At 46.4% G+C, this 25181-nt stretch overlaps 1 protein-coding gene across 1 annotated transcript in view; it reads left to right on the top strand.

Annotated features, from left to right (window-relative positions):
- Window positions 1-25181, top strand: part of LOC139376846 (leucine-rich pentatricopeptide repeat containing) — a 71853-nt gene that overhangs the window by 37952 nt on the left and 8720 nt on the right. Inside the window, exons 24-34 of the mRNA XM_071119802.1 lie at window positions 5207-5331; window positions 6638-6744; window positions 10389-10457; window positions 10537-10627; window positions 11562-11704; window positions 16501-16669; window positions 16903-17029; window positions 18667-18755; window positions 18841-19045; window positions 24380-24516; window positions 24751-24866. Coding sequence (XP_070975903.1) covers window positions 5207-5331; window positions 6638-6744; window positions 10389-10457; window positions 10537-10627; window positions 11562-11704; window positions 16501-16669; window positions 16903-17029; window positions 18667-18755; window positions 18841-19045; window positions 24380-24516; window positions 24751-24866 — 1378 coding nt within the window. The remainder of the gene's footprint in view (window positions 1-5206; window positions 5332-6637; window positions 6745-10388; window positions 10458-10536; window positions 10628-11561; window positions 11705-16500; window positions 16670-16902; window positions 17030-18666; window positions 18756-18840; window positions 19046-24379; window positions 24517-24750; window positions 24867-25181) is intronic.

Below are 25181 nucleotides of genomic sequence, written 5' to 3'. Positions count from 1 at the left end.
TCCAAATTAGCTTCATAATATCAACAGAAACATGGCAAACGTTGTTTAGAATCAATCCTCAAGGTGTTTTTCACATATCTATTCGATAATATATCCGTCGGGACAATTGGTTTCTCATTAGAAGCGATTGGAATAATGGCTACCTCAGTACTTTACGCAAGATTTTTTGCGGGAGCCACTTTTTCATGTGACCACTTGCTCAATGTGGTCCCTTACGGCTATTCTTCAACATAAATGCGTAAAAAGATGTCACAATGCTGTAGACACCTTGGGGAATACGTAGAAAGAGTAAGCTCATTCGTAGCCCATTCACAGCCATATAAGGAGTCATTGGCATGAAGCGCTTTAAAAAAATGCGGCACTTCCTGATTGGATTTTTCTGGGTTTCGCCTGTAACATCAGTTCTGTTGCACTCACAGACAATATCTTTGCAGTTTTGGAAACGTCAGTGTTTTCTATCCAAAGCTGTCAATTATATGCATAGTCGAGCATCTTGTCGTGACAAAATATCCCGTTTTAAAACGGGAACGTTTTTTATCCAAAAATGAAAATACTGCCCCCTAGTCGCAAAAGGTTAATTGAAATGCATTCCAGGTGACTACCTCACGAAGCTGGTTGAGAGAATGCCAAGTGTGCAAAGCTGTCATCAAGGCAAAGGGTGGCTACTTTAAAGAATCTCAAATATAAAATATATTTAGATTTGTTTGAACTTTTTTGGTTATGACATGATTCCATATGTGTTATTTCATAGTTTTGATGTCTTCACTATTATTCTTCAATGTAGAGTAGGTTGAATGAGTAGGTGTGTCAACTTTTGACTGCTACTGTATATTATTATTCTCCACTTTGACTGTCCATTTTTGGCAGTTCTTAGTTTTGTGAATAGATGGCGATTTCCCAATTGTCTAGGTGTCTGTACTCTGAAGTTGTTGACTGTTTGAACTTGCCAGTTAGCTAGCAGTTCTCCGCTGTTAGCAGCCATTGGCTAGTAGTTCTTACTGCCGATTTAAATACTGAAAATAGCAATTTTTTCGAGTCATTGCTGAATTATTTAATGTAACAATTCATTTAGACCCTGTGTTTTATTTGAAACGGCTGTTTATTTGCTGATATGTGTGCTGTTGCCAGGCACAAGGACAAGCGGCTATTTGACACTGTTTATTTGACGTTTTATGGTATTTGAAAATATTTTAAATAGTCCTAGGACCTGGGTTCAAATGCATGGGAGTATTTATTTGTATTTGGGTACATCTCAATATTTACTTTGAAGTAGTATTTGAACCCAGGTTTGATTAGCTAGAATCACTGTCTGGTATGGCAACTGCTCGGCCTCCAACCGCAAGGCACTACAGAGGGTAGTGCATACGGCCCAGTAGATCACTGGGGCTAAGCTGCCTGCCATCCAGGACCTCAACACCAGGCAGTGTCAGAGAAAGGCCCTAAAAATTGTCAAAGACCCCAGCCACCCCAGTCATAGACTGTTCTCTCTGCTACCGCATAGCAAGCGGTACTGGAGCACCAAGTCTAGGACCAAAAGGCTTCTCGACAGCTTTTACCCCCAAGCCATAAGACTCCTGAACAGGTAATCAAACGGCTACCCAGACTATTTGCATTGTGTGTGTGTGTGTCCCATAGTAATCCTTCATTCTAAGTGGTGGAATGGAACAGAGCCCAGATGATAACGCCCAACAGGGTACCTGAACATTTTCTCTGGGAAAAGGACTTCCTGTGTCTCACTGCTTTGTTGTTCGTCATTGGCTGTGGTGGGTCATGTGAGCCAGAGTTCCTGATCATGCTTGAAGGAGCATTCTGGGGAACTGGTTCAGTCAGGGAGGATTTGGATCTGGGGCTGGGCTGTGCATGCATTTTTGTGTTTGTGTGTCTTTCTAACAGAGGTGGGGGGGTAGATTGCGAGGCTTTGTGTGTTTGTGTTTGGGGATCGGCCAGCTGCTGTACCCCTAACAACCCTAGCCTCCCCCTCCTGACCCCTATTTACATAACTCTGACTCACGCTCCGCTTCTCTGAGATGGCTATCGATGCCTTCTCGCTAAAAATGTAATATGCAAATCAGTCCAAGGGAAAAACCTGTGTTTCTGGGAGCCGCGGCCCCATGGCCCCACCCCTCAGCCCCTGTTCAGGTCTATTTGTGAGAACAGCTTTTAAGTAGATCAGCTCATTTGCATGTTAATTATGTACAGAGCACTAATTGCTGGATTTGCCACAGCCATGCGGCGCACTGTTCGAAACAACCCCCCTTCGCTCACACACTCACACACACACCCTTTTCCCCTAACATGCTCTGGGAGAGGGTGTACCAAGGGTGTACCTTTACACACATGGACGTTTGACATACACAACAGTGTGGTGCAAGCGCCCCCCTGGGGCTGTTTGTTTGCTGTCAGTCAGTGCTCAACACAAACACACCGTGGAGGTTCATGCCTTAATTGCTGCCTGCTCTGAGATTAGCTTGGTAATTTCCCCAGGTTCATTAGCAGCAGTGAAAACAAGGGATCTCTCTTCTCCCTGCACAGAGCAGAGCCACGTTCACCACTGAATCACTGGGGTTCACTGGGCTCACAATACAAAACCCAGGGCGAGGAATGCTTTATAGAGGGATTTCTAGACCTGTAAAGGTCTCTCTGTGGCGTAGTATAGCCTAGACCTCTTCTTGGCACAAAGACCAAGTTTAGAGACGTAAGTTAAGGATTTTCTACTTATTTTTTGCCATCCCCAGAATAAAGGTTCCCGTTCTCTTCACGTCTCTGCCCTTTATCTTTTCCACATCTATCGCTTTCCCCTTTCTTCTCCATATTTATCCCTTCCCTTCTCCTCCACTATTCATCCCTCCTTTTCGCTCTCCATCTCATCCCCTCCTCTTTCTCTTCTCTCTGTTGGTGCCGTCAGTCAGGGAGGCGTTGGCGGCGGAGGACAAAGCGCTACGTGTCATTCTGGCGACGCTGTCTCATCACAGTGTCAGCAGTAATGACTTAATGAACACTTCTCCCCCAGATTAACGCTGACAGCCCGTCAGCCTAGCCAGTTAGCCGCCGAGCACCGCTCCAACACACTGGCTCTCTCTCTGAGACGCTAACCGCTAGCTAACTGCCTTACTGGATCCATATCCTTGATTAGCACCCCTGCAATGCTAATGAGCCTAACAATGGGAGGTGGGAGAGACAAGTCTTGGAGAGGAGTGTGGGGGGGGGGATTACATTTGGAGATGAGACGGAGGAGAGCTGTCAGGCGGCTCCAGCCTGAGATGGAGAACTGGATTCACTCCTAGTGTGTGCGCGAGAGAGGGGGTGAGGGACAAATTGGGAGTGGAGTATGTAAGTGCAGCTGTACAACACAAATGTGGAACCGAGACAGACTAGCCATTAAGTTGGACTTGACCACAGATTAATCAATATGTCTGTCACTGTGTGTACAGAGTATACTGTATGTTGTGGCTTTGCAGCCGTGTCCTAATGTAACTCATAACAGCAGGCTAGAGGTGTCACGATCAAACACCACACACTCACACACACACACACACACACACACACTCCCCTACACACACCCTCTTCTGCTCGGCCCTCCCTCCCTTCCTTCCAGGGGACAGTGGTGTGATAACGTGAATGCCAATCTCTGTGGAACAAAAGAGTGGGACGGAGGAGAGGAAGGAGGGAAGGAGAGGCGTGCAAAGAAATAATGAAAGGATGGAAAGAAGTGATCTTTCTTGTCTAATCCTTCAGGTTCTGTGCGTAAAGCACTCGCTGCCACCATCTTTTTTCAGGACTTAATTGGCTGGAAAGTGCTTGACATGCAAAGTTGGTGACATTAACGGGGGAACGTGTTTGAGTAAATCGGAGCGCAAGTGACAGCTAAATTGTACCTAGGGAAATTATGAAGCCTTCAACATGGTTAATTCTCTTTTTGGTTGGAGATGGGAGGAGAGGGCGCTGTAATTGCGATGCTGGTCGGGAGTTTCTAAAGACGGTTTTTCCTGTGAGAAGGGGTTTGGGGTATTTGGGTGGGCGGAATGGAGGTGTCGTCGAATGGAGGGGGGGTGGTGTAAATGTCTGATCGACCGTTTTGGTTTTAAATTATTCTGTAGAATTTTACAGAATACCTTTTGAATGAGGTAACACTGACTGAGTGTATGTATGGCTGTAACTTAACTCCAGTTTGAGGATTCATACACACATGCCTGGCAGGTAGATCACAGGCCACTATATTCCTGTCCAGTAAAAGTTTCTCCCTCACTTTTTTTGGAATAAATTACACCTCTTCTCTCCCTCTCTCTGTTGCTCTCTCATTCTCTGGAGAGTGGCTGTTCAATCAGGAAGCGAGTGGTTGAATTGCCTCTTGACTCCTGCTTGATGAATAATGTTGTCGCTCTTCATTTCAATTAAAACCGATTGCCTGAGCCCAGTTTGTGTTCCAAGCTCAATCACATCCTGTGTTTTGCCCGTATCCACCTCCCCCTCCTCTCCATACCAAGGTCAGACTTTTTTTTGGGTGGGAGGCACATTTCCTTGTCCGGCGGCTGTATATAATCTTCAAGAGTAGAAAACACTACAGAAATTATACCTGTTACTCACTCCCTCCCCGCTCTCTGGCTCGCTATCCCACCCCACCTGACCCCTCCCAACAGTGCCCTATCCTCTGTGACCTCTGTGTGATTGGCATGGTAATTACCCAATCAACAGATTGATGGCGGCGCAGTCACAATAGAAGGGATTGGAGTGGTGTTTTTCTGTCTTCTCCGTCAGCCCTCTGTCAGCCCCACTCCCAGGCTCTTTGTTCAGGGGGAGGAGCGGGAGGAGGGTGGAGATGGCACGGGGAGCGCTCTAATTTTGTTGCCATATTCCTCTAAATTGCGCAGCTGGGGGTGAGGTGAGGGGGGTGAGGGATGCTGAAAGCGTTGGAGAACAGGAGAGAAGGCTAAAGATCACAAAAGAGGTTGTTTCCCGTCTATTCATCCATTCACCCTGGAAAAACCCAATGTTTTTAATCATTTGTTCTACCAGAGAGATTTGTCAAAGGAACGTGGCCAATTGCCTCATCTTCTGGTTGACCTGTCAGGGCTGAAAAGGGCTCCATTGTTGTGAGGTCAGTCGTTTGTGACGGAGGTCAAAGGCCTGGAGTAGTCTTGTTTTCGCTCAGCCATATAGATTTGATTTTAAATGAATGTTCTCTTTCTCTCTCTGTGTGTCTCACCAGTAAGGACCTTGGCGGGGCTTTGGAGGCAGCTATGGAGTGTCAGAAGCAGTATGGACAACTCCCACGTATCCACGACGTCATCTGTGGCCTGGTGGAGAGGGGAGACACGGAGCTCCTACAGAAAGGTGAATGCCGCCACCACAAATCAAATTTCTTGATCACATGCGCCAAATACAACTGGTGTAGACGTTAGTGAAATGCTTGCTTACGTACCTTTCCCAACGAGTCAGTTTAAAAATAATAATACAAAATGAAATAGTAACTAACACGAGGAATACACTAGAATGGAGCTATATGCAGGAGTACGAGGTATTTCAGATAGATATGTAGATGAAGGCAGGGTAAAGTGACTAGGCATCAAGATAGATAATACGAGTAAAATAAAGAACAGAGTAGCAGCAGCAAATGATGCGTTTGTGATGCGTTTGTGTAGTTTGTGTGTGTATCTGTGTCTAGTGAATGTGTACATATTTGTATTTATTATGGATCCCCACTCTTCCTGGGGTCCAGCAAAATTAAGGCAGTTATACAATTTTAAAAACATTACATTCAAAACAGATTTCACAACACACTAAGTGTGTGTCCTCAGGCCCATACTCCACTACCACATATCTACAACGCAAAATCCATGCGTACGTGTGTGTATAGTGTGTATGTTATCGTGTGTGTGTATAGTGCGTATGTTTGTGTTACTTCACAGTCCCTGCTTATAGTCTTATAGTACTAAGAGCCCACCATTGACAATGGGCCCCCAGGTCACTGTGGAGGATGCTGGCGATCATGATTTTAATGGCTCCTCCTCTTGACAAATGGGTGGTGAAGGGGTTAAGTCCGTTGTGTGCTGTAGGTGAGTGTGTTTGAGTGGCCCCCCCTGTTGAGCACCACTCTACACCCCCTGGCCCTATGCCCTCTTCTCTCACCCTGTGAGTGGCACTGCCCCTGCCCAGGGTCAGACGGCGCTCCCCTTAAACGCACACCCCTATGCTGCTCTGTCCTCTCACTCTGCCTGGAAACCACATATTGTGTCGGTTATCAAAAATGCACTTCATTTCTATCCCTCAGCAAAGTTATGAATGGATGGAAATAGTTTTCTGTGTGTCAGTCCTTTTTTTCAAATGTACAGATTGTTAAAGAGTGTGAGGTTTGCATTGGTATTAGTTTTGAGTGTCTCTATGGATAGACTGTGTGTGTGCTGGTGTGTATGCAGATGAGCCCCCACATCTCCACCTGGCCAGTGCCTGATAGAGGGAGATTGGCAGCAGACTGCTGAGAGCAGCTCTTTGAGAAGTTTCAGCTCTGAAAGCCAAGCAGCTTATAGCCATTCTAATGGGACTGGAAGAATGTGGGGAAAAGCTTTCTGCAAGTGTGTGTGTTGTTTTGTTTAGCCTCTCATACCTCTCTCTCCTCGCTCTCCCTCTCCTCTTCCCACAGCGATGGACTTTGTGAGCCAGGAGCGAGGCGAGATGACAATGCTGTACGACCTCTTTTTCGCCTTCATGCAGACCGGCCGCCACCGGGAGGCCCGCAAAATCATTGAGGTGGGACCACCACCCAACCTCCCATTGTGTTTGCATGCAGCACACAGCTATTTTAAAGATACTTAATTAGACGGCAGTAATAAGTTCCCTCTTTTTAAATTAGATTGGGTCTAAATCTGAACTAATGCCATTCCCCAGCAACACAATGGAACAGGTGGGGGAAGCAGAGGAGTGTGTGTTTGTGCGTGTTCCGTGCTGGATGTGGCCAGTGGTTTATATGAAAAGCAGTCACTTATTTCCAATTTCTATTAAGAGATTGGAGCCAATCCTATCTCTGTGAATTTCCTGGGAGCTAACAGGTCAGGGGTTAAGCTACAGTTCTGATGTGAGGGATTGACTGCGTTTTTGTATTTGCATATTAACTGGCTAGAGAGGACAAGCACATTCCTGAACACATTGCTGTATATCGCTGTGGCGTTAAGGGGTAGGTTAATGCCTAAAACTCTGGGGAGGTGTTAAACGTCTCAGCAACCACATTACTATGATATAGCCATCTTCTGAGATGGCCAGCGAACACCGTTTCAGGAGAGGGATGCTAATTGGGCTGTAAGGTGGTTACTCGTTAGGTTTGAGGGGGTACATCATTCTGGGGGCAGGGTTAGGGTTCAGCAGAGCTGCATATTGAAGCTGTTTTGCGGCTGGAGTGGAGAAGAGCTTTTATTAACTGAAGGTACCTAGGGAAGAAGCGCTCCGTACAAGTCCTGTTTTCTTGATTCGTTTTCTGTGTCTTTTGTTCGTGTCAGTCCATCCGCCGTCTCTGCTTTCAGGCCGTTCCCCCGACACACACTCCAAACACTTGCAGCTCAGGAGTCTATTCTTCCTCACTGAACATTTATTTAGACAAAACCATTCAGATGTTTAATTATCCAACCATCCTAATCTCCCAGCTCAATTCCCCTGTCTACTCTGTCCGCTTGCATGACTGGATGGATACCAGTTAGTACGGATTAGTGCCATGAGGTGTGTGTCTGTGCGTATTCTTGTTTTAAGTCAAATGTGGGTATTTGTGTACCGTGTGTTGTATGTGGGGCGGAAGCTGGAACGCAGATGCTATAACCATATGTGCGTGTCTTAATGCAGATATTAATTTGACCATAGACACAATCCATGCCGTTTAGGATTACACCCTTACCATTTCCAGAACTGTGCCCTCATACGATCCTTATTAAAGTTAGGTAGATGTAGTGGTGGTTGTTGTTATTGTTGTTCTGGGCTGCAGCAGGCTGGCTGGCAGCGCCCATCCTAAGCCTCTTCCTGGTTATTAAAAACTCATCAGATGAGGAGGCTTTGGTCCGGGGGGATAAGATGAAAATGATGTCGGTGAGGATGGATCGACAGTAGAGGGACGGTCACTCGATAAGGAGGGGAGCAGGCGATTTAGTTATTTGGCCCTGAACGCCTTTTAATATCCTGATTCTTCAGGATGAGAATAATGCTATCTGCTGGAACTGTGTGGCTCGCTCACTCTCTCTCTCAACTTTACCAGATCATCTATGTATCATGGTGTCCTGGCCCTGTGACAGGGCTTGCCAAAAGCTGCTTGTCCCCTCTGAGTTTCTATAAGGAGGATTTAGGACATGAACTATGATTTGCAAACCCTCTTAAATATTGACATGCTATTATTGTGTACTAATACCCCTCTAAGAATGGTACGTACAGTCCCTGTTCCATATCGTCTTAGAAGGGGAGGTTCCGACAAGCTTCAGATGATACCAGACCAACACAAAACATTTAGTGTTTTTAATTTCAACTTCAACATCTTCTTTTGGGTTTTTGTTTTGCCATGAAATGCCCTTCAGTTCCATTGACATTCTTCTGGTTTTGTATGTTTGTGACAATCTGTTTCAAATGTGGGCAGTTGGATTTAGGCCTAAAGGGGGTCTCCTTTCTGGTCTATTGTGAACTTGTGACTCACTACATGTTGTTGTGTACTGTGCTTAATGTCTCCATTTTGTGCAGAGCTTTGTATTGAGGCTAAACGTAGAAGAGAACTCTCTACCTGGTCTGTGTGTATAAATAGCTGCGAAGTGGTCTCATGTCGGACCGGTAGGTCAGAATCAGAAAAAGCTCTCGTTCTCCCAGCCAGATATCCTCTCCATGTGAACTCTGCCCCCTAACTCTGCCCACTAATTAAAATGAGTGATATCTGGGAGGTCAGATGGATGACTGAGATCTATCACAGAGACCTTTCCTCTTCAGTGGAGCTTCAAGTGTCAGAACAGAGAGGCTCGCCGCTGACTCTGTTTTGTATAATTGCAAGGTGTTTAATTGCAGGTAATTAAATGAAATACAATAGAAATGGGTACCACTTTTTGGTTATGGTTAAGGTTAGGTGGTTTTGTTAAGGGGTGGGCACCATTAGGTAGGTGTGTGTGTGGGGGGGGAGTGGTGTAAGGTGGGTTTTGTGTAAGTGGGGAGTATTAATTATAAGTGTCAAATACAAGAAATTGAGATTGTTGAGCATAATTTGTGAGAGGGTAGTATGACTACATGAGGATGAGTATAGAAAGGCTATGTGAGTTTGTGCAACAGTCACTACTGCATTGTCTTTGCTGTGTGTGTGTGTGTGTGTGATGTGAGCTTGTTGTGGCACTCTAGTCCAGACAGCATAGTCAAAGGGGCTGAGTTTCATAAACCACAAAGCAGCAGGCAGGAGATTGTCTTAATAATCTGACCTAGATGTCCTTTTGGGGATTGGGATATGTGCTGGAAGTGAAAAGTAGAGAGTGTGTGTGAGAAGCGGGAGGAAGAGGGACTTATCACCATGGATTTTATGCCCGGGAAGATTTGCCCTCGGGGGGCTTAGATCCCTGGCTGGAGGGGTGGGGGGTAGCAAGCTGGGCTGGGGGCGGGGCGGGGGGATTTCCTGTTTGCTGTAGAAAAAATATGTACCACTTGCGCTCGGCCTTATTTACTAAGCAGATTAGACGCGGCGGCGGAGAACAGAACAAATTGTAATTTGTCCTTTGGCTGGTTGTATAAGACCATAATGCGTAGTCTTTTTTTGATCAAGTAGCCATGGTCCTGCAGCACAGGGGGATTGAGAGATCTTGGTCATAGACAGATTAACATGTCAGGGCAGAGTGGAAGATCCAAGGGACTATCTCACTCTGATTGACTGGAGCACTGATGAAATGCTATCCCATCTCTAACCCCTTCCACCCCACCCTCCCTAGCCCATATGAACACATATCACTCCAAAAATACAGTGTGCTTATGCCACCCTCTCAGTGTGCGTGTCCAAAGGGCATCATACCATAGTATTACCTAGAACCATTATTATATGGCTCTGGTATTATCCATATACACCCTTCATCTTCTATCTTTTTCATGTGATTCTGTTTCTGGTCATTTTGAGCCTGTTGGATATTACTTTCTTGGATAACTCACAGGGGGATTGTTCTAGAGTTGAGATATTCAGATATTCACTTCTGGGAAATTACAGGAATGTATAGGTTTAATGTGTGTTAAATCATATACTCATTCATGAGGTATGAAATGGAGGTCACTGTATGTTTCAACGTGTTGGATTTTTGATGTACTCTGTACAGTATGCAATACAGAAAGGTTTATCAGGCACTAGTTGATTTAACATAAACCACACTGTATTTGTTTTAAATAAGTCCTTTCTGTTGGTCCCACAGACTCCAGGTTTAAGGGCTAGACCAGGACGCCTGCAGTGGTACGCTGAGAAGTGCATTAACGGCAACCAGGTGAGAGAGAGAGACCACACACAGTCGCGCGCACGCACATGCACACACACCACATCTAAAGTATTGTGTCCCTGTGTAGATGGAGTCTTTGGAGAGCATGGTGGATATGACAGCCAAGCTGTTTGAATGTGACCGGGATGAGCTGTATCACTACGTGTTGCGGCTCTGCAGTAAGTCCCCCTCAACCTCCATCCCTACTCTTTTCTGAATGGGTGGCTTTCCTGTCGACATCCTATTAAGTTACTATTCAATTAGTATTCTAATCGGGATTGTGCTCAATTCCAATCAAAGGCAGTCAATTCAGGAAGTAAACTGAAATTTCAACTAAATGATTGAAAAGGGGGCATCTATTTTTAATGGCTTCTCGATAAACTGAAAAGGATATGATATTTGTCAAATCACTTCCTAAATGGACTCCCTTCAATTCAAATAGAGCCCAACCCTGATTATAATTCATAATTCTAAGGTCTTTCCTGTATCTCACCATCGCTGTATGGATGGACTGACTGGATCTACATTCTCCAATGGGAAGTTTATGAATCTCACTTTACCCCTGATTGGTTATATTAAGCCCCTCCAACTATCCCTGAAGTCACTACTACTTCCCTCCATCTCCTCTTCTCATGTGACCATTTAACCTTTGCCCCCCCCCCCCCCCCCCCCCCCCCCAAATCCCTGGCAGCAATGTGGCGTGAACAGTGGCGTAACCCCAGGGCCATTTTGTGTGTGAGAGAATGGGTTCAGAATCCCAGTATCCACAGATAGTGTATGACTAGATTACATCTCGTGAAGATTGAGCTTTTTTGGAACTGTTTGCCCAGTTCAGCCCGGGGCAGATAAAGCCTGCTCGGATACAAATCAAATCAGCCCAGAGTTAAGTGTCTGGCTGAGGAGGATGAGCAGATTAGGCCTTTTCTACCTTGATTGCTCTCTCAGCATTAAGCAGCATGAGTGTCAACAAGGAATCTTGATGTCTGTGTGCGTATACACGTTGGTGTGCATGTTTTATGTTTTTTATTTAACCAAGTAGTCTCGTTTATAAAATACATTTTTGAAGAGTTTGTGTGTGTGCGTACATGTGATCATGCTCTTTCTCACCCTCAGAGGACACAAACGACTGGCGCAAGGCGGAGGCCACCTGGACCAAGATGCAGGAGGAGAATGTGATACCAAGAGAGAGGACCCTGCGCATACTGGCTGACATCCTCAAGAGTAATGGACAGGAGGTGCCTTTCGAGGTGCCTGAGGTAAAACAGCCTTCTGAAATCACTTACTTCTCTGCCACCACTAGTAAGCACAGCTCTCCTTTTATTTCTATTCCATCAAATCAGTCATTTTCCCAAATCAGTATTTGCTTCATTAAAGCTCATCCTCTCTGCTGATGTTCAGTTTGTTGCACAGTGAATCGCGGGCAGGACGCTACCTTTTAGTACCTCAGTTTATTATAGGCTTCATTATCATTGGCGTGCCATGGTGCCCCCTCTGTCCTGGTTGACTCCTAGTTGGTGGAAATCCCTGAACTAGTCTGATTTCTCCGCACCTCTGGCGACAGTCCGTCTGAAACAACAAATCGTTGTATTTTAGCTACAGCTAGGGTAAATTTGAATTTGGGATGATCATTGGGACAGGAATTAATACTAGCCCCTAATGCCCAAATAATTCAGCCACTGCTAAATAACACCATGTCTTCTGCTGCTTAGTGGACTTTAGCACAAGTCTCTAGGGGACTCTGGCAGAGGCTACTGGAAAGATGTGACCAAATTACCCAGCATTCCCTCTGCTTGACTGCACCCGTTTCCTCTGTTGATTCAAAATACATTATTTCTCCATTGGAATACATTATTTTCCAGCTTCCTTCCAGTTGGGTCCATGTTTGTTTGGCTTGTTGGGGAGGCCTGGAGGGAGATGAGACTCAAAGTGATGGCTTTAGCCCTTGGAGATGACCCTTGTGACCTGAGGCTCCCTGGAGTTGTCAACCCCCACACCCCCTTTTAGCCTCCCTGGCCCGTATGCCTAGCCTAATTTACCCCTGGCCAGCGTAGCTTAACCCCCTCCCCCGGTCGCTGAACGGGTGACTGAAGATTGAGGGGCCCTACAACAGTCTACTTAACACACACACACCTCACTCAAAAAAGACGCATCGCAATTCTTATACTTAAAGGGAAATTTTGCATGACATGCGCAAAAGGTTCCTGCAACGTGGTTGTAATTAGTGTCATTGAACAGGCCTATACCCGTGCTAGAGAGACTGAGTGACAAAGCCTAGTCACTAGCACGAATAGAAACCAGTACAAAACACCCCCAAGTTTGTGTTTTTCCACGGAGTACAGCCCATGTGCCAGTCGGGTCAAATCCATTGTATTGAAACTCTGGAACATCCTCAAATGTGATCCAAATCTACCAGAGTTCACAACATGTCCCCCTCTAATTTGTTTTCGCCGTGCGCGCAATCTTGCCGATTCCGTTACGCACAGCATGCAGCAAACCAAGAAACGTGACGCTAGGCTCCCAGGCCCTCCCAATGGAAATTACAAGTGTGGCCACTGTACATTGATAATATGACCAATACAACAACAACAAAAATCCCACCCAAGAACAGGTAAAGAATATAAAATCTAAAGCTTCATTAATTGTAGCACCACAAAAGTCCTATACATGTTCAAATGCATCTGTGCTGCTGTTTATATTGGTCAAACTAAGCGAGCATTGAAACATCGCATCGCAGAACTTAAGGCTGCTATTAGAAATAAGAACATATGATGCTATTGCGTGCCACTGCATCGAAGCCAACCATGGCTCACCTTCCTCCCTGCTCTTTGTAGCCATAGAACACGTCCAAGTTTCACCAAGAGGAGGTGATATCGAACATAACTAAAACATTCTGGCATTGTTTTTTCATTATGTACCGGCTGCACGACCATCCACTCAAGAAGAAACAATTGTCCAGCGCACTGATAGAGAATTCATCATTTAAAAAGTACAAAATATTTTAGTCTTATAGAGAGAAGACTATTCACTAGTCGAGGGTGTAATGGTACCATGGAAAGCCTTGCTGACAGCTGTCTCAAATCAAATCAAATCAAATGTTATTTGTCACATACACATGGTTAGCAGATGTTAATGCGAGTGTAGCGAAATGCTTGTGCTTCTAGTTCCGACAATGCAGTAATAACAAGTAATCTAACTAACAATTCCAAAACTACTGTCTTGTACACAGTGTAAGGGGATAAAGAATATGTACATAAGGATATATGAATGAGTGATGGTACAGAGCAGCATAGGCAAGATACAGTAGATGGTATCGGGTACAGTATGTACAAATGAGATGAGTATGTAAACAAAGTGGCATAGTATAGTATAAAGTGGCTAGTGATACATGTATTACATAAGGATACCGTCGATGATATAGAGTACAGTATATACGTATGCGTATGAGATGAATAATGTAGGGTAAGTAACATTTATATAAGGTAGCATTGTTTAAAGTGGCTAGTGATATATTTACATCATTTCCCATCAATTCCCATTATTAAAGTGGCTGGAGTTGAGTCAGTGTCAGTGTGTTGGCAGCAGCCACTCAGTGTTAGTGGTGGCTGTTTAACAGTCTGATGGCCTTGAGATAGAAGCTGTTTTTCAGTCTCTCGGTCCCAGCTTTGATGCACCTGTACTGACCTCGCCTTCTGGATGATAGCGGGGTGAACAGGCAGTGGCTCGGGTGGTTGATGTCCTTGATGATCTTTATGGCCTTCCTGTGACATCGGGTGGTGTAGGTGTCCTGGAGGGCAGGTAGTTTGCCCCCGGTGATGCGTTGTGCAGACCTCACTACCCTCTGGAGAGCCTTACGGTTGAGGGCGGTGCAGTTGCCATACCAGGCGGTGATACAGCCCGCCAGGATGCTCTCGATTGTGCATCTGTAGAAGTTTGTGAGTGCTTTTGGTGACAAGCCGAATTTCTTCAGCCTCCTGAGGTTGAAGAGGCGCTGCTGCGCCTTCTTCACGATGCTGTCTGTGTGAGTGGACCAATTCAGTTTGTCTGTGATGTGTATGCCGAGGAACTTAAAACTTGCTACCCTCTCCACTACTGTTCCATCGATGTGGATAGGGGGGTGTTCCCTCTGCTGTTTCCTGAAGTCCACAATCATCTCCTTAGTTTTGTTGACGTTGAGTGTGAGGTTGTTTTCCTGACACCACACTCCGAGGGCCCTCACCTCCTCCCTGTAGGCCGTCTCATCGTTGTTGGTAATCAAGCCTACCACTGTTGTGTCGTCCGCAAACTTGATGATTGAGTTGGAGGCGTGCGTGGCCACGCAGTCGTGGGTGAACAGGGAGTACAGGAGAGGGCTCAGAACGCAACCTTGTGGGGCCCCAGTGTTGAGGATCAGCGGGGAGGAGATGTTGTTGCCTACCCTCACCACCTGGGGGCGGCCCGTCAGGAAGTCCAGTACCCAGTTGCACAGGGCGGGGTCGAGACCCAGGGTCTCGAGCTTGATGACGAGCTTGGAGGGTACTATGGTGTTGAATGCCGAGCTGTAGTCGATGAACAGCATTCTCACATAGGTATTCCTCTTGTCCAGATGGGTTAGGGCAGTGTGCAGTGTGGTTGAGATTGAGATCTGTAGGCATTTAGAAGAAATGTCTGTGGTCTACAACCACTACAAAATAACACAAGGTATTTTTGAATACGAGGTGTTATTTATATGTATAGTAAGTAGTGGCAAGAGAACCGTTGACGCTACATAAGGTTAATAGCAAGTAACAACAAGAGAATAGTTGACGATGCACATGGGTAATAAGGGAGATTACAGAGTGTGTTTGGGAATGGTACTAAGTGGATGTGAAGTTGTGTGATTGTGAGATATGACATGTAAAGCTGATTTTGAAATTTGGATAATAAGCTGATTGATATTTGGATAATAAGAGGATCTTTTTTTGGAACCTCTCCAGTGTATGGATAATTAACAATGATCCATTTAAGATGGACTTTGAGTGTCCCTGTGTAAGAATTTCCACAACACGTCCGAACAGTTTGGCCTACAAACTAATATGGAAAGATGAGGACTCTCACAAACACTGTTCTCCGTTTTGCTCGAAGACCCCCATAAGTCAGTAACGCTGATGTGCCAGCTTCTGTCTGTAGCATCCTAACCGTTTTGGGCTACAAACATGGCATCCAGTTTCTGTCTCTCCGTCAGTGAAAAGCCACTGGTTAACTGAGCTCATAAAGCTCCCTCCTCACTCTCCTGTGAAACTCTACCTTGCGCTTCATTTCCATGTGCTTGTGGAACAGACTTCCAGTACCACTCACAATCCCAGATCTCTGAGAAACCCGGGGGGACCTGACCCAAAGCCACATGTTCAACCAGTTCTAGATGTACTATAATGCATTCTAAACATGGAATGTTGAGAAATACACAAATGGCAATAAACCAAATCCTGGTGAGAATACACTATTTCATTCTTACCCATGTCAATATATTTGATGGTCTTGCAAGGAGATATTGATGTGCCATCCATGGTCCGGACTGATGAAATTGCTGGGTGTAAAAGCTCATTTTAGAAAAATGTAGAATCTTCGATGGCAGAAGCAAGTCGTCTAGTCTTGGGGTTGTTGCAACCAAAACTGAGTTGCAAATCAATGCTGTGGCTCTTAACCAAGCATTCTCAATACAAACCTTCTACCTACTTTGAGTGATTTTGTGTTTTCATGATTCAGAATTGCCACGACAAAGAAAAATAGTGAAATTAAGTGAAGTACTAAAATCAGTTTTACATTGAACTCGACACAGACATGCACCAATCACCCAGATATGTTGTGAATGGGTTGTGATATGCAATTTGCGACTCTATGCTTCATTGTAGAATTATGAAACACAGATTCACTTGCGCACGCACACACTATTCTATGGGACAAGCATGCTCTTGTGTTCCTATCATTTGTGTACCATAGGGGCCGTTTTTGTATCGTGTGAACATTGACCCATATTTTACCAGTGACTGTTTTGATAGTAGTTATTCACAGTATGTTGTACTCTACCTTTCCATAGGTGTGGTATGAGCAGGCTGCAGACAGAGAAGCACAGGCAGAGACCAAGCCTGTAGGGTCAAAGGGCAAAGCCACCAAGTCAGCCAGCACCCAGGCTGCTACTGCAGATAACAACCCTGCTGACTACCAGTTCAGAATGCTCACCCTCTGCAAGAAGGGCAAGGCTAAAGGTATTGCTGCCAGACCTCCATTGGTAATATTGTGGATTTCATGGGCTTCTCTTAATACAGACTGTCCCATGACCACTGAGACATGTTTTACGAAACATGTCTGGTTGTCCTGTTGACGTGGTGGATTGTTGAATGCTTTTCATATGTTTCCTGATGGGGATCTCTATCAATCCCTCTCTCCTGCTACATTTCTCATTCTCTCTCCCTCCATCTCCCTCTGTTGGTCTGTCCAGAGGCCTATGATATGCTGAAGGATATTGATAGGAAGGGTGTGACCCTGGGCCCGGCCCCCTACGACAGTCTGATCCGGGCTCTGCTGGCCGAGGGTAGTATGGAGAACGCCATGGTGGTCAAAGAGATGTGAGTTTGTCTGTGTGTGTCAGTACGTCCTGTGTCCTCTCCCTCACTCCCCCTCTCTATCTGCCAGTGGTCCTGACAAAGAAACCACACACTTTTACAGTGGGCTACTTCCACACTCAGAGTCAAATTCTGGTTTGTCACAGGTTAAGCTTACAGTATACAGGGCAGCCAGGGTTCTTGAATTAGGTTTGAGATTACCAAGTGATTGTGAATTGACCCTTAACCCTGCTGAATGTGAACAGCAGTGGTCTGGTAAGCCTCGGAAGCGCTTGAGCCCCTTCCTATCGCCACAGATTAATTTGGTTTTCTGGGAAGCGGATGACTTTGCACAAAAATGACAATCTTCTGCTGATTAGTAATGTATCGTGTGTGTGTTTTTTGGTTGTCCTGGGATCTTAGTAGCAGGAGTTATCCCTTTTAAAAAACGAGAGCGAAATTAGGTTCTCATCGCTCATAACACATGACTGATGATCTGTCCCCTTCGAGCAGGAGAGTCTTTGTATAATCCTCTTCCCTCGCTCACTGCCCTCGGGTGGCTGTTGAAGTTCCCTGTGTGTGTCTGTCTGTGTGTTAATGAACATTTAGTAGAATTACTACAAGGACTCAACGCATACCTTCCACATTACACACACCACATCCCCACCTGTCCCCCTTCGCTCCAGAACTTTAGGTACCCCTACATCAGGCCAGTATAGGGCATGACTTAACCCAGGGTTTTTTAGTCCTGTGAAGGACCTTGAATTTATCAGAGAAGGGATGCAGTGGGGGTTGGTTTAATCATGTGGGAAGATGATCAAGACGCCAGTACAGTAATAATTCCCCTAGTGTGTATAAAGCCCAGTCTCTTGCGCGTGGACGACTTAGACAGGGCTGGAGCCAGATGGGCCCAAGGCTGGGTTGGGGAGAGGAGGAGGGGCTGCATCATAACTGAGCAGTGGGGCGCTTAGCAGAGATTAAGGGGATTGGGATGGAGAGAAATGTGGGAGGGTCAGAGCGGAAGTTGGGTGGAGGGGGAGACCCCAGAGAGAGGGTGAAAAGAGTGCGTGAGATGGGGAGGCTAGAGGGCAGCGACAGGAGGGATTTTCTTTCCTTGGGATTGATAAGAATCACTCTGACCAAGGTTTCCGCAGCAATCTGTCCGAGTGTGCAGAGGGCTGGTGGTTGGTCGGCGCGGCGATAAGGAGCATGAGGCCAATGCTCAATTGAGCAGCCAGATTAATCCGGTCGGAGACTGTAATAATAAAAGAGAGATTGATTGAGGTATTAGTGGCTCTGAAATGGAAAAAAAAGATGTCTGAAAGGACAAGGGGATAGACTGAGGGATGGAGGGAAAGGGACATTACCTAGGGTCTCATGACTGCAGCAGCTGTTCTCTCCCTGCCCAGCCCCAGAGGAGACTCACCGCCCCCCACACTCGGAGCTGGAGAGGACCTCAGAGGGAGTAGTCTGAACACCCGGTTGTTTTGTAATACTTCTATGGCCAGACTTGATTGTCAGTCGGACTCACTTTCACTCTGTCCCTCTGTTTCAGTCTTATTTTCTCTCTCTTCCCATTTCAGTGGAGTGGAGGGTTGTTCACCTCTGCTGTAAGGTTGAAGATTGTTGACTTATGTCTGTTCTGTCTGTCTGTTCCTCAGTGCCGTAGGCCGTGTCCCAGGGTTCAAGCTGAATGACATAGCCAACAGCCTCCTCATCATTACACAGGTCAAGAGAGGGCTAGCCAAAGGTGGGTTTTTTGCGTGATACGTGCTCAAACACACACACTGAGTTTCTTTGTTGCATACATTCTGTTGCCTTCCTCCCACCCTTAGATGGCATGTCCACACTCAAGTCCATGCTGCAGGGAGACCAGGTGCCCTCAAAACTGTCCGTCACACGATTGGTGCAATCCCTCGGTAGCCATGGGGATGTCCAAGGCATCCAGGAAGTGGAGGTTCTGATGAAAGGGTTGGGCACGCCCCTCAACCTGTCAAGCATGGTCTTTCTCAACAACACTGCCATGGCACACATCAAAAAGTAAGGTTCATCTACTCACCTACTTAGCACTCAATCGCGCCCAGCTTTATGAAGGGGTATTGTCATGCTGTTATCAAGGGTTTCAGTAGCATTGCAGTGAACCTGTTTCTCAATGCTCTCAGGGTTAAAAATCTCCTGGCCTCCAATACACAGCGGGGTTACCCAACTGGCACACTGCGGGTGGTTTTATTTGGTCCCCCAAGTTTCCTGAGCAAAAATGTTCATTGTTGTACATAAACACTGTAAAAACACCAGGAAGTCAGCTCCAATTCATTTTAATTTTGGAAATCTGTTATAATAATAAATAATAATTCATAACAATTGATTGAATTTATATAGCACTTTTCTGCCTACTGGCGCTTTATGTACAGTGCATTCGGAGTGTATTCCGACCCCTTTTTCAACAGCATTATTCTACAATTTGTTACATCGTTTGTTCCCTTCTCAATCTACACACAATAAAATCAAAAACTATTTATAAGGCCCTTCTTACATCAGCTGATATCTCAAAGTGCTGTACAGAAACCCAGCCTAAAACCCCAAACAGCAAGCAATGCAGGTGTAGAAGCACGGTGGCTAGGAAAAACTCCCTAGAAAGGCCAGAACCTAGGAAGAAACCTAGAGGAACCAGTCTATGAGGGGTGGCCAGTCCTCTTCTGGCTGTGCCAGGTGGAGATTATAACAGAACATGGCCAAAATGTTCAAAAGTTCATAGATGACCAACAGGGTCAAATATTAATAATCACAGTGGTTGTCGAGGGTGCAACAGGTCAGCACCTCAGGAGTAAATGTCAGTTGGCTTTTCATAGCCGATCATTCAGAGTATCTCTACAGATCCTGCTGTCTCTAGAGAGTTGAAAACAGCAGGTCTGGGACAGGTAGCACGTCCGGTGAACAGGTCAGGGTTCCATAGCCGCAGGCAGAACAGTTGAAACTGGAGCAGCAGCACAGCCAGGTGGACTGGGGACAGCAAGGAGTCATCAGGCCAGGTAGTCCTGAGGCATGGTCCTAGGGCTCAGGTCCTCCGAAAGAGAAAGAAAGAGACAAAGAATTAGAGAGAGCATACTTAAATTCACACAGGACACCAGATAAGACAAGAGAAATACTCCAGATCTGATCCTAGCTACCGACACATGAACTACTGCAGCATATACTGGAGGCTGAGACAGGAGGGGTCGGGAGACACTGTGGCCCCATCTGAACGATACCCCCGGACAGGGCCAAACAGGCAGGATATAACCCCACCCACTTTGCCAAAGCACAGCCCCCACACCATTAGATGGATATCTTCAACCACCAACTTACCATCCTGAGACAAGGCCGAGTATACCCCATAATGTCAAAGCAGAAATAGGTTTTTAGACATGTTAGCAAAGTTCACATTTACAGAAGTATTCAGACCCTTTACTCAGTACTTTGTTAAAGCTCCATTGGCAGTGATTACAGCCTTGAGTCTTCTTGGGTATGACGCTACAATCTTGGCACACCTGTATTTGGGGAGTTTCTGAGATGTTTCTACAACTTGATTGGAGTCCACCTGTGGTAAATTCAATTAATTGGACATGATTTGGAAAGGCATGCACACCAGTCCCACAGTTTACTGTGCATGTCAAAGCAAAAACCAAGTCATGAAGTCGAAGGAATTGTCCGTAGAGCGCCGAGACAGGATTGTGTGGGGGCACAGATCTGGGGACGGGTACCTGCAGCATTGAAGGTCCCCATTCTTAAATGGAAGAAGTTTGAAACCACCAAGACTCTTCCTAGAGCTTGTCGGCCCGGGAGAGAAGGGCCTTGGTAAGGGAGGTGACCAAGAACTTAATGGTCAATCTGACAGTGCTCTAGAGTTCCTCCGTGGAGATGGGAGAACCTTCCAGAAGGACAAACATCCCAGCTTTGATGCACCTATACTGACCTCACCTTCTGGATGATAGCGGGGTGAACAAGCAGTGGCTCGGGTGGTTGTTGTCCTTGATGATCTTTTTGGCCTTCCTGTGACATCTGGTGTTGTAGGTGTCATGGAGGGCAGACCGCGCCATCCTCTGGAGAGCCCTGCGGTTGCGGGCGGTGCAGTTGCCGTACCATTTGGTATACAGCCCGACAGGATGCTCTCAATTCTGCATCTGTAAAAGTTTGAGACTTTTAGGTGCCAAGCGTCCTAAAGTTGAAGAGGCGCTGTTGTCTTCATCACACTGTCTGTGTGGGTGGACCATTTAAATTTGTCAGTGACGTGTACGCCAAGGAACTTGATTTAGAGGTATTTTCCTGGCACCACACTCCCACAGCCCTCACCTCCTCCCTGTAGGCTGTCCCCTCATTGTTGGTAATCAAGCCTACTACTGTTGTGTAGTCTGCAAACTTAATGATTTCAGTTGGAGATGTGCCTGGCCATGCAGTCCTTGGTGAACAGGGAGTACAGGAGGGGGCTGAGCACGCACCCTTGTGGGGCTCCAGTCTTCAGGATCAGTGAAGTGGAGGTCTTGTTTCCTACCTTCACCACTTGGTGCGTTGTAGGCATCCCGGAAGTTGGAGTGTCAGTGGTCAAGTGTTTTAGCAGGATATTTCCCTGGGTGGTGTGAACAAAGGATTCACTTCGGGAAAGTCGTAGTCCTGGTGAGTTACCGCCGCTCTGATAGCTTCCCAGCTGTATGTAATAACACTAAACAAACCTGGGCTAATAATGTAAGTAGTAATACATAAAAGAGCTAGAAGCGAGGCAGCCCTCTGTCGGCGCCATTTCTCTGCAGCACTCCACCAATCAGGCCTTTATGATAGAGAGGCCAGATAGATTTCACTCTTCAGTAAAAGGCACCTGACAGCCCCTTGGAGTTTGCCAAAGGGCACATAAAGGACTCAGACCATGAGAAACAAGATTATCTGGTCTGATGAAACCAAGATTGAACTCTTTGGCTGAATGCCAAGCATCACTTCTGGAGAAAACCCGGCACCATCTCTAAGGTGAAGCATAGTGGTGGCAGCATGCTGTGGGGATATTTTTCAGCGGCAGGGACTGGGAGACTAGTCAGGATCGAGGGAAAGATGAACGGAGAAAAGCACAGAGATTCTTAATGAAAACCTGCTGCAGAGTGTTCAGGACCCTCAGATTGGGGTGATGGTTCACCTTCCAACAGTACAACGACCCTAAGCACACAACCAAGACAACGCAGGAGTGGCTTTGGGACAAGTTTCTGAATGTCCTTGAGTGGCCCAGCCACTCCGCAGAGAAGAATGGGAGAAACTCCCCACATACAGGTATGCCAAGCTTGTAGCATCATACCCAAGAAGACTCAAGGATGTAATCATTGCCAAAGGTGCTTCAAGAAAGTACTGAGTAAAGGGTCTGAATACTTATGTAAATGTGATATTTAAGTTTTCTTTGTTTTAAATACATTTGCAAAAATTTCTAAACCTGTTTTTGCTTTGTCAGTTGGGGTATTGTGTGTAGATTGATGAGGGAAAAAAACTGATTAAATCAATTTTAGAATAAGGCCGTAACGTAACAGTGTGGAAAAAGTAAAACGGTCTGAATGCTTTCCGAATGCACTGTATTCCAATTAGGAATGAGGGGGATGATCAGGTAACCATGATGGAATGTGGCCAGGTTGGGAATTTAGCCATGACACCAGTGTGAAAACCCCTAATCTTACGAGTGCCATGGGATTTTGAATGACCCTGGCCTCCAATACCCAGTGGGTTAACAATACCCTGGCCTCCAATACCCAGTGGGTTAACAATACCCTGGCCTCCAATACCCAGTGGGTTAACAATACCCTGACCTCCAATACCCAGTGGGTTAACAATACCCTGGCCTCCAATACCCAGTGGGTTAACAATACCCTGGCCTCCAATACCCAGTGGGTTAACAATACCCTGGCCTCCAATACCCAGTGGGTTAACAATACCCTGGCCTCAATACCCAGTGGGTTAACAATACCCTGGCCTCCAATACCCAGTGGGTTAACAATGCCCTGGCCTCCAATACCCAGTGGGTTAACAATGCCCTGGCCTCCAATACCCAGTGGGTTAACAATACCCTGGCCTCAATACCCAGTGGGTTAACAATACCCTGGCCTCCAATACCCAGTGGGTTAACAATACCCTGGCCTCCAATACCCAGTGGGTTAACAATGCCCTGGCCTCCAATACCCAGTGGGTTAACAATACCCTGGCCTCCAATACCCAGTGGGTTAACAATACCCTGGCCTCTAATACCCAGTGGGTTAACAATACCCTGGCCTCCAATACCCAGTGGGTTAACAATGCCCTGGCCTCCAATACCCAGTGGGTTAACAATACCCTGGCCTCCAATACCCAGTGGGTTAACAATACCCTGGCCTCCAATACCCAGTGGGTTAACAATACCCTGGCCTCCAATACCCAGTGGGTTAACAATGCCCTGGCCTCCAATACCCAGTGGGTTAACAATACCCTGGCCTCCAATACCCAGTGGGTTAACAATACCCTGGCCTCCAATACCCAGTGGGTTAACAATACCCTGGCCTCCAATACCCAGTGGGTTAACAATACCCTAGGGGAATACAGCACAGGTTGCCACTACCAAATAGGCTAAACTCACCAAATATGAACAACCTAACCTGGGACCCCAACAAGCTAACGCTTAACCCTTCTCCCTCCTCCCTTCCTCTAGTTCTCCCCCCCCTCCCTCTACATCCTTTCCTCTCCTTCTCCACCAGCCCACATGAATATTTAATCTGTGTCTGAATCCACTGTGACTGCTCTGACTGAGTCTGAATAATTTACAGAGGTCCATCTCTAAATGTGGCGCTCCTTTCTGGACCCTTCCCTCTTAACCAGTCAGCTCGGCTCAAATCGTGCCGCCCCGCACGTGTCACAGCTGCTCAGGCCAATCGTGGTGGGGGTGGGGTCAGAGTTCTTCCTGACAGGCCCAGGCAGGCGAGAGAGCAGGGAGTGCTGCCCAATCGGGCATGAGCGCCTTTTCACTTCCGCTATCCTATCGTCTTGGCCCTGGGAGCTAGGTGGGGATGACACCCCCACGCCACTGTTAGCGGAGAGAATGCTAATGCGGCCGATAATAGTTTGATGCACTTTGTTTTTCTCTTTCTGTGTTTGGATGAATGATGAGGGGGACGCTCCTCGCATATTTAGAGAATATTTAATCATACCTCCCTGTATGCCCTCATCGACCTCTCTATCTCTGTTACTATCGTGTTTTACTGGTTATTTCTTTCCCAGAAAGTTCTGCTGCTACTTCCCCCAGCGGATACATTGAGGTCTCAGTGAAGAGATTGGATCCTTTTTTTTCCCTTCTGTTTTTGACCTAGCGAAATGCCTATATTCTCTCTCTGTCTCTGTCAGTGGAGACCTGGACTCTGCAGTGGAGGGCTTGGAGGCTGTCTACACACAGGGTGATGGGCCTCAGGGTCCGGCTGCCAGCATGGCCTTTGTCTTCAGGAAGGTGTTGGAGGAGAACAATGGCGCTGCTCTGGATAAATGTAAGGAACACAGACACCTGTATAACCTCACCCGCCCACCTTCAGACAATGTGTCTTTAATGTCCAACATGGTCCCCACTTTCATATAGAATTTACTGCAGTAGTTGATACTCTTGGAACAGACCATCAGCAAGCAGTGTACCAACCTGTATACCCTATAAGATCAATCTTCTCATTAACCTTGCTGAGTGAGATCTATGTTGATTGTGATCCTGTCTGTGTGTCTCTGTGTAGTGAGTGCCATGGCAGAGAGGCTGGCAAATCACTTTTCATCGTACAGAGCTGCTTCAGACCTCTTCCTACAGCTGCTGGAGGCTAACATGGTAGAGGACGCCAAGTTCATGCTGGCCGTACGTATCCCACTCACCCAGTGACATCAGCCACTACATTCAATCAGTTTGAGTTATTTGTCTCTGTGTGTAGCTCTCATGGCTGGCTGGCTGGCTGCCTGTCTGTCTGACTGTCTGTTTCTCTGTCTCTGTGTGTGTGTTCATGTGTGGGTAAACATTAGGAACATCTGCTCTTTCCATGACATCGACTGACTAGGTGAATGCTATGATTCCTTAAATCTGTGGGTGTTGCTGTCGTGGCTGGCTTTCTATCTATTTCTCTCTCTCTGTGTGTGTGTGTCTGTTCATGTGTGCGCAAACACGATTTTTGCCTGG

The sequence above is a fragment of the Oncorhynchus clarkii genome, chromosome 20, assembly GCF_045791955.1.
Source record: "Oncorhynchus clarkii lewisi isolate Uvic-CL-2024 chromosome 20, UVic_Ocla_1.0, whole genome shotgun sequence".
Classification (NCBI taxonomy): domain Eukaryota; kingdom Metazoa; phylum Chordata; class Actinopteri; order Salmoniformes; family Salmonidae; genus Oncorhynchus; species Oncorhynchus clarkii.
The sequence above is the reverse complement of the archived record's forward strand: the minus strand, read 5'-3'. Positions and strand labels throughout refer to the sequence as shown.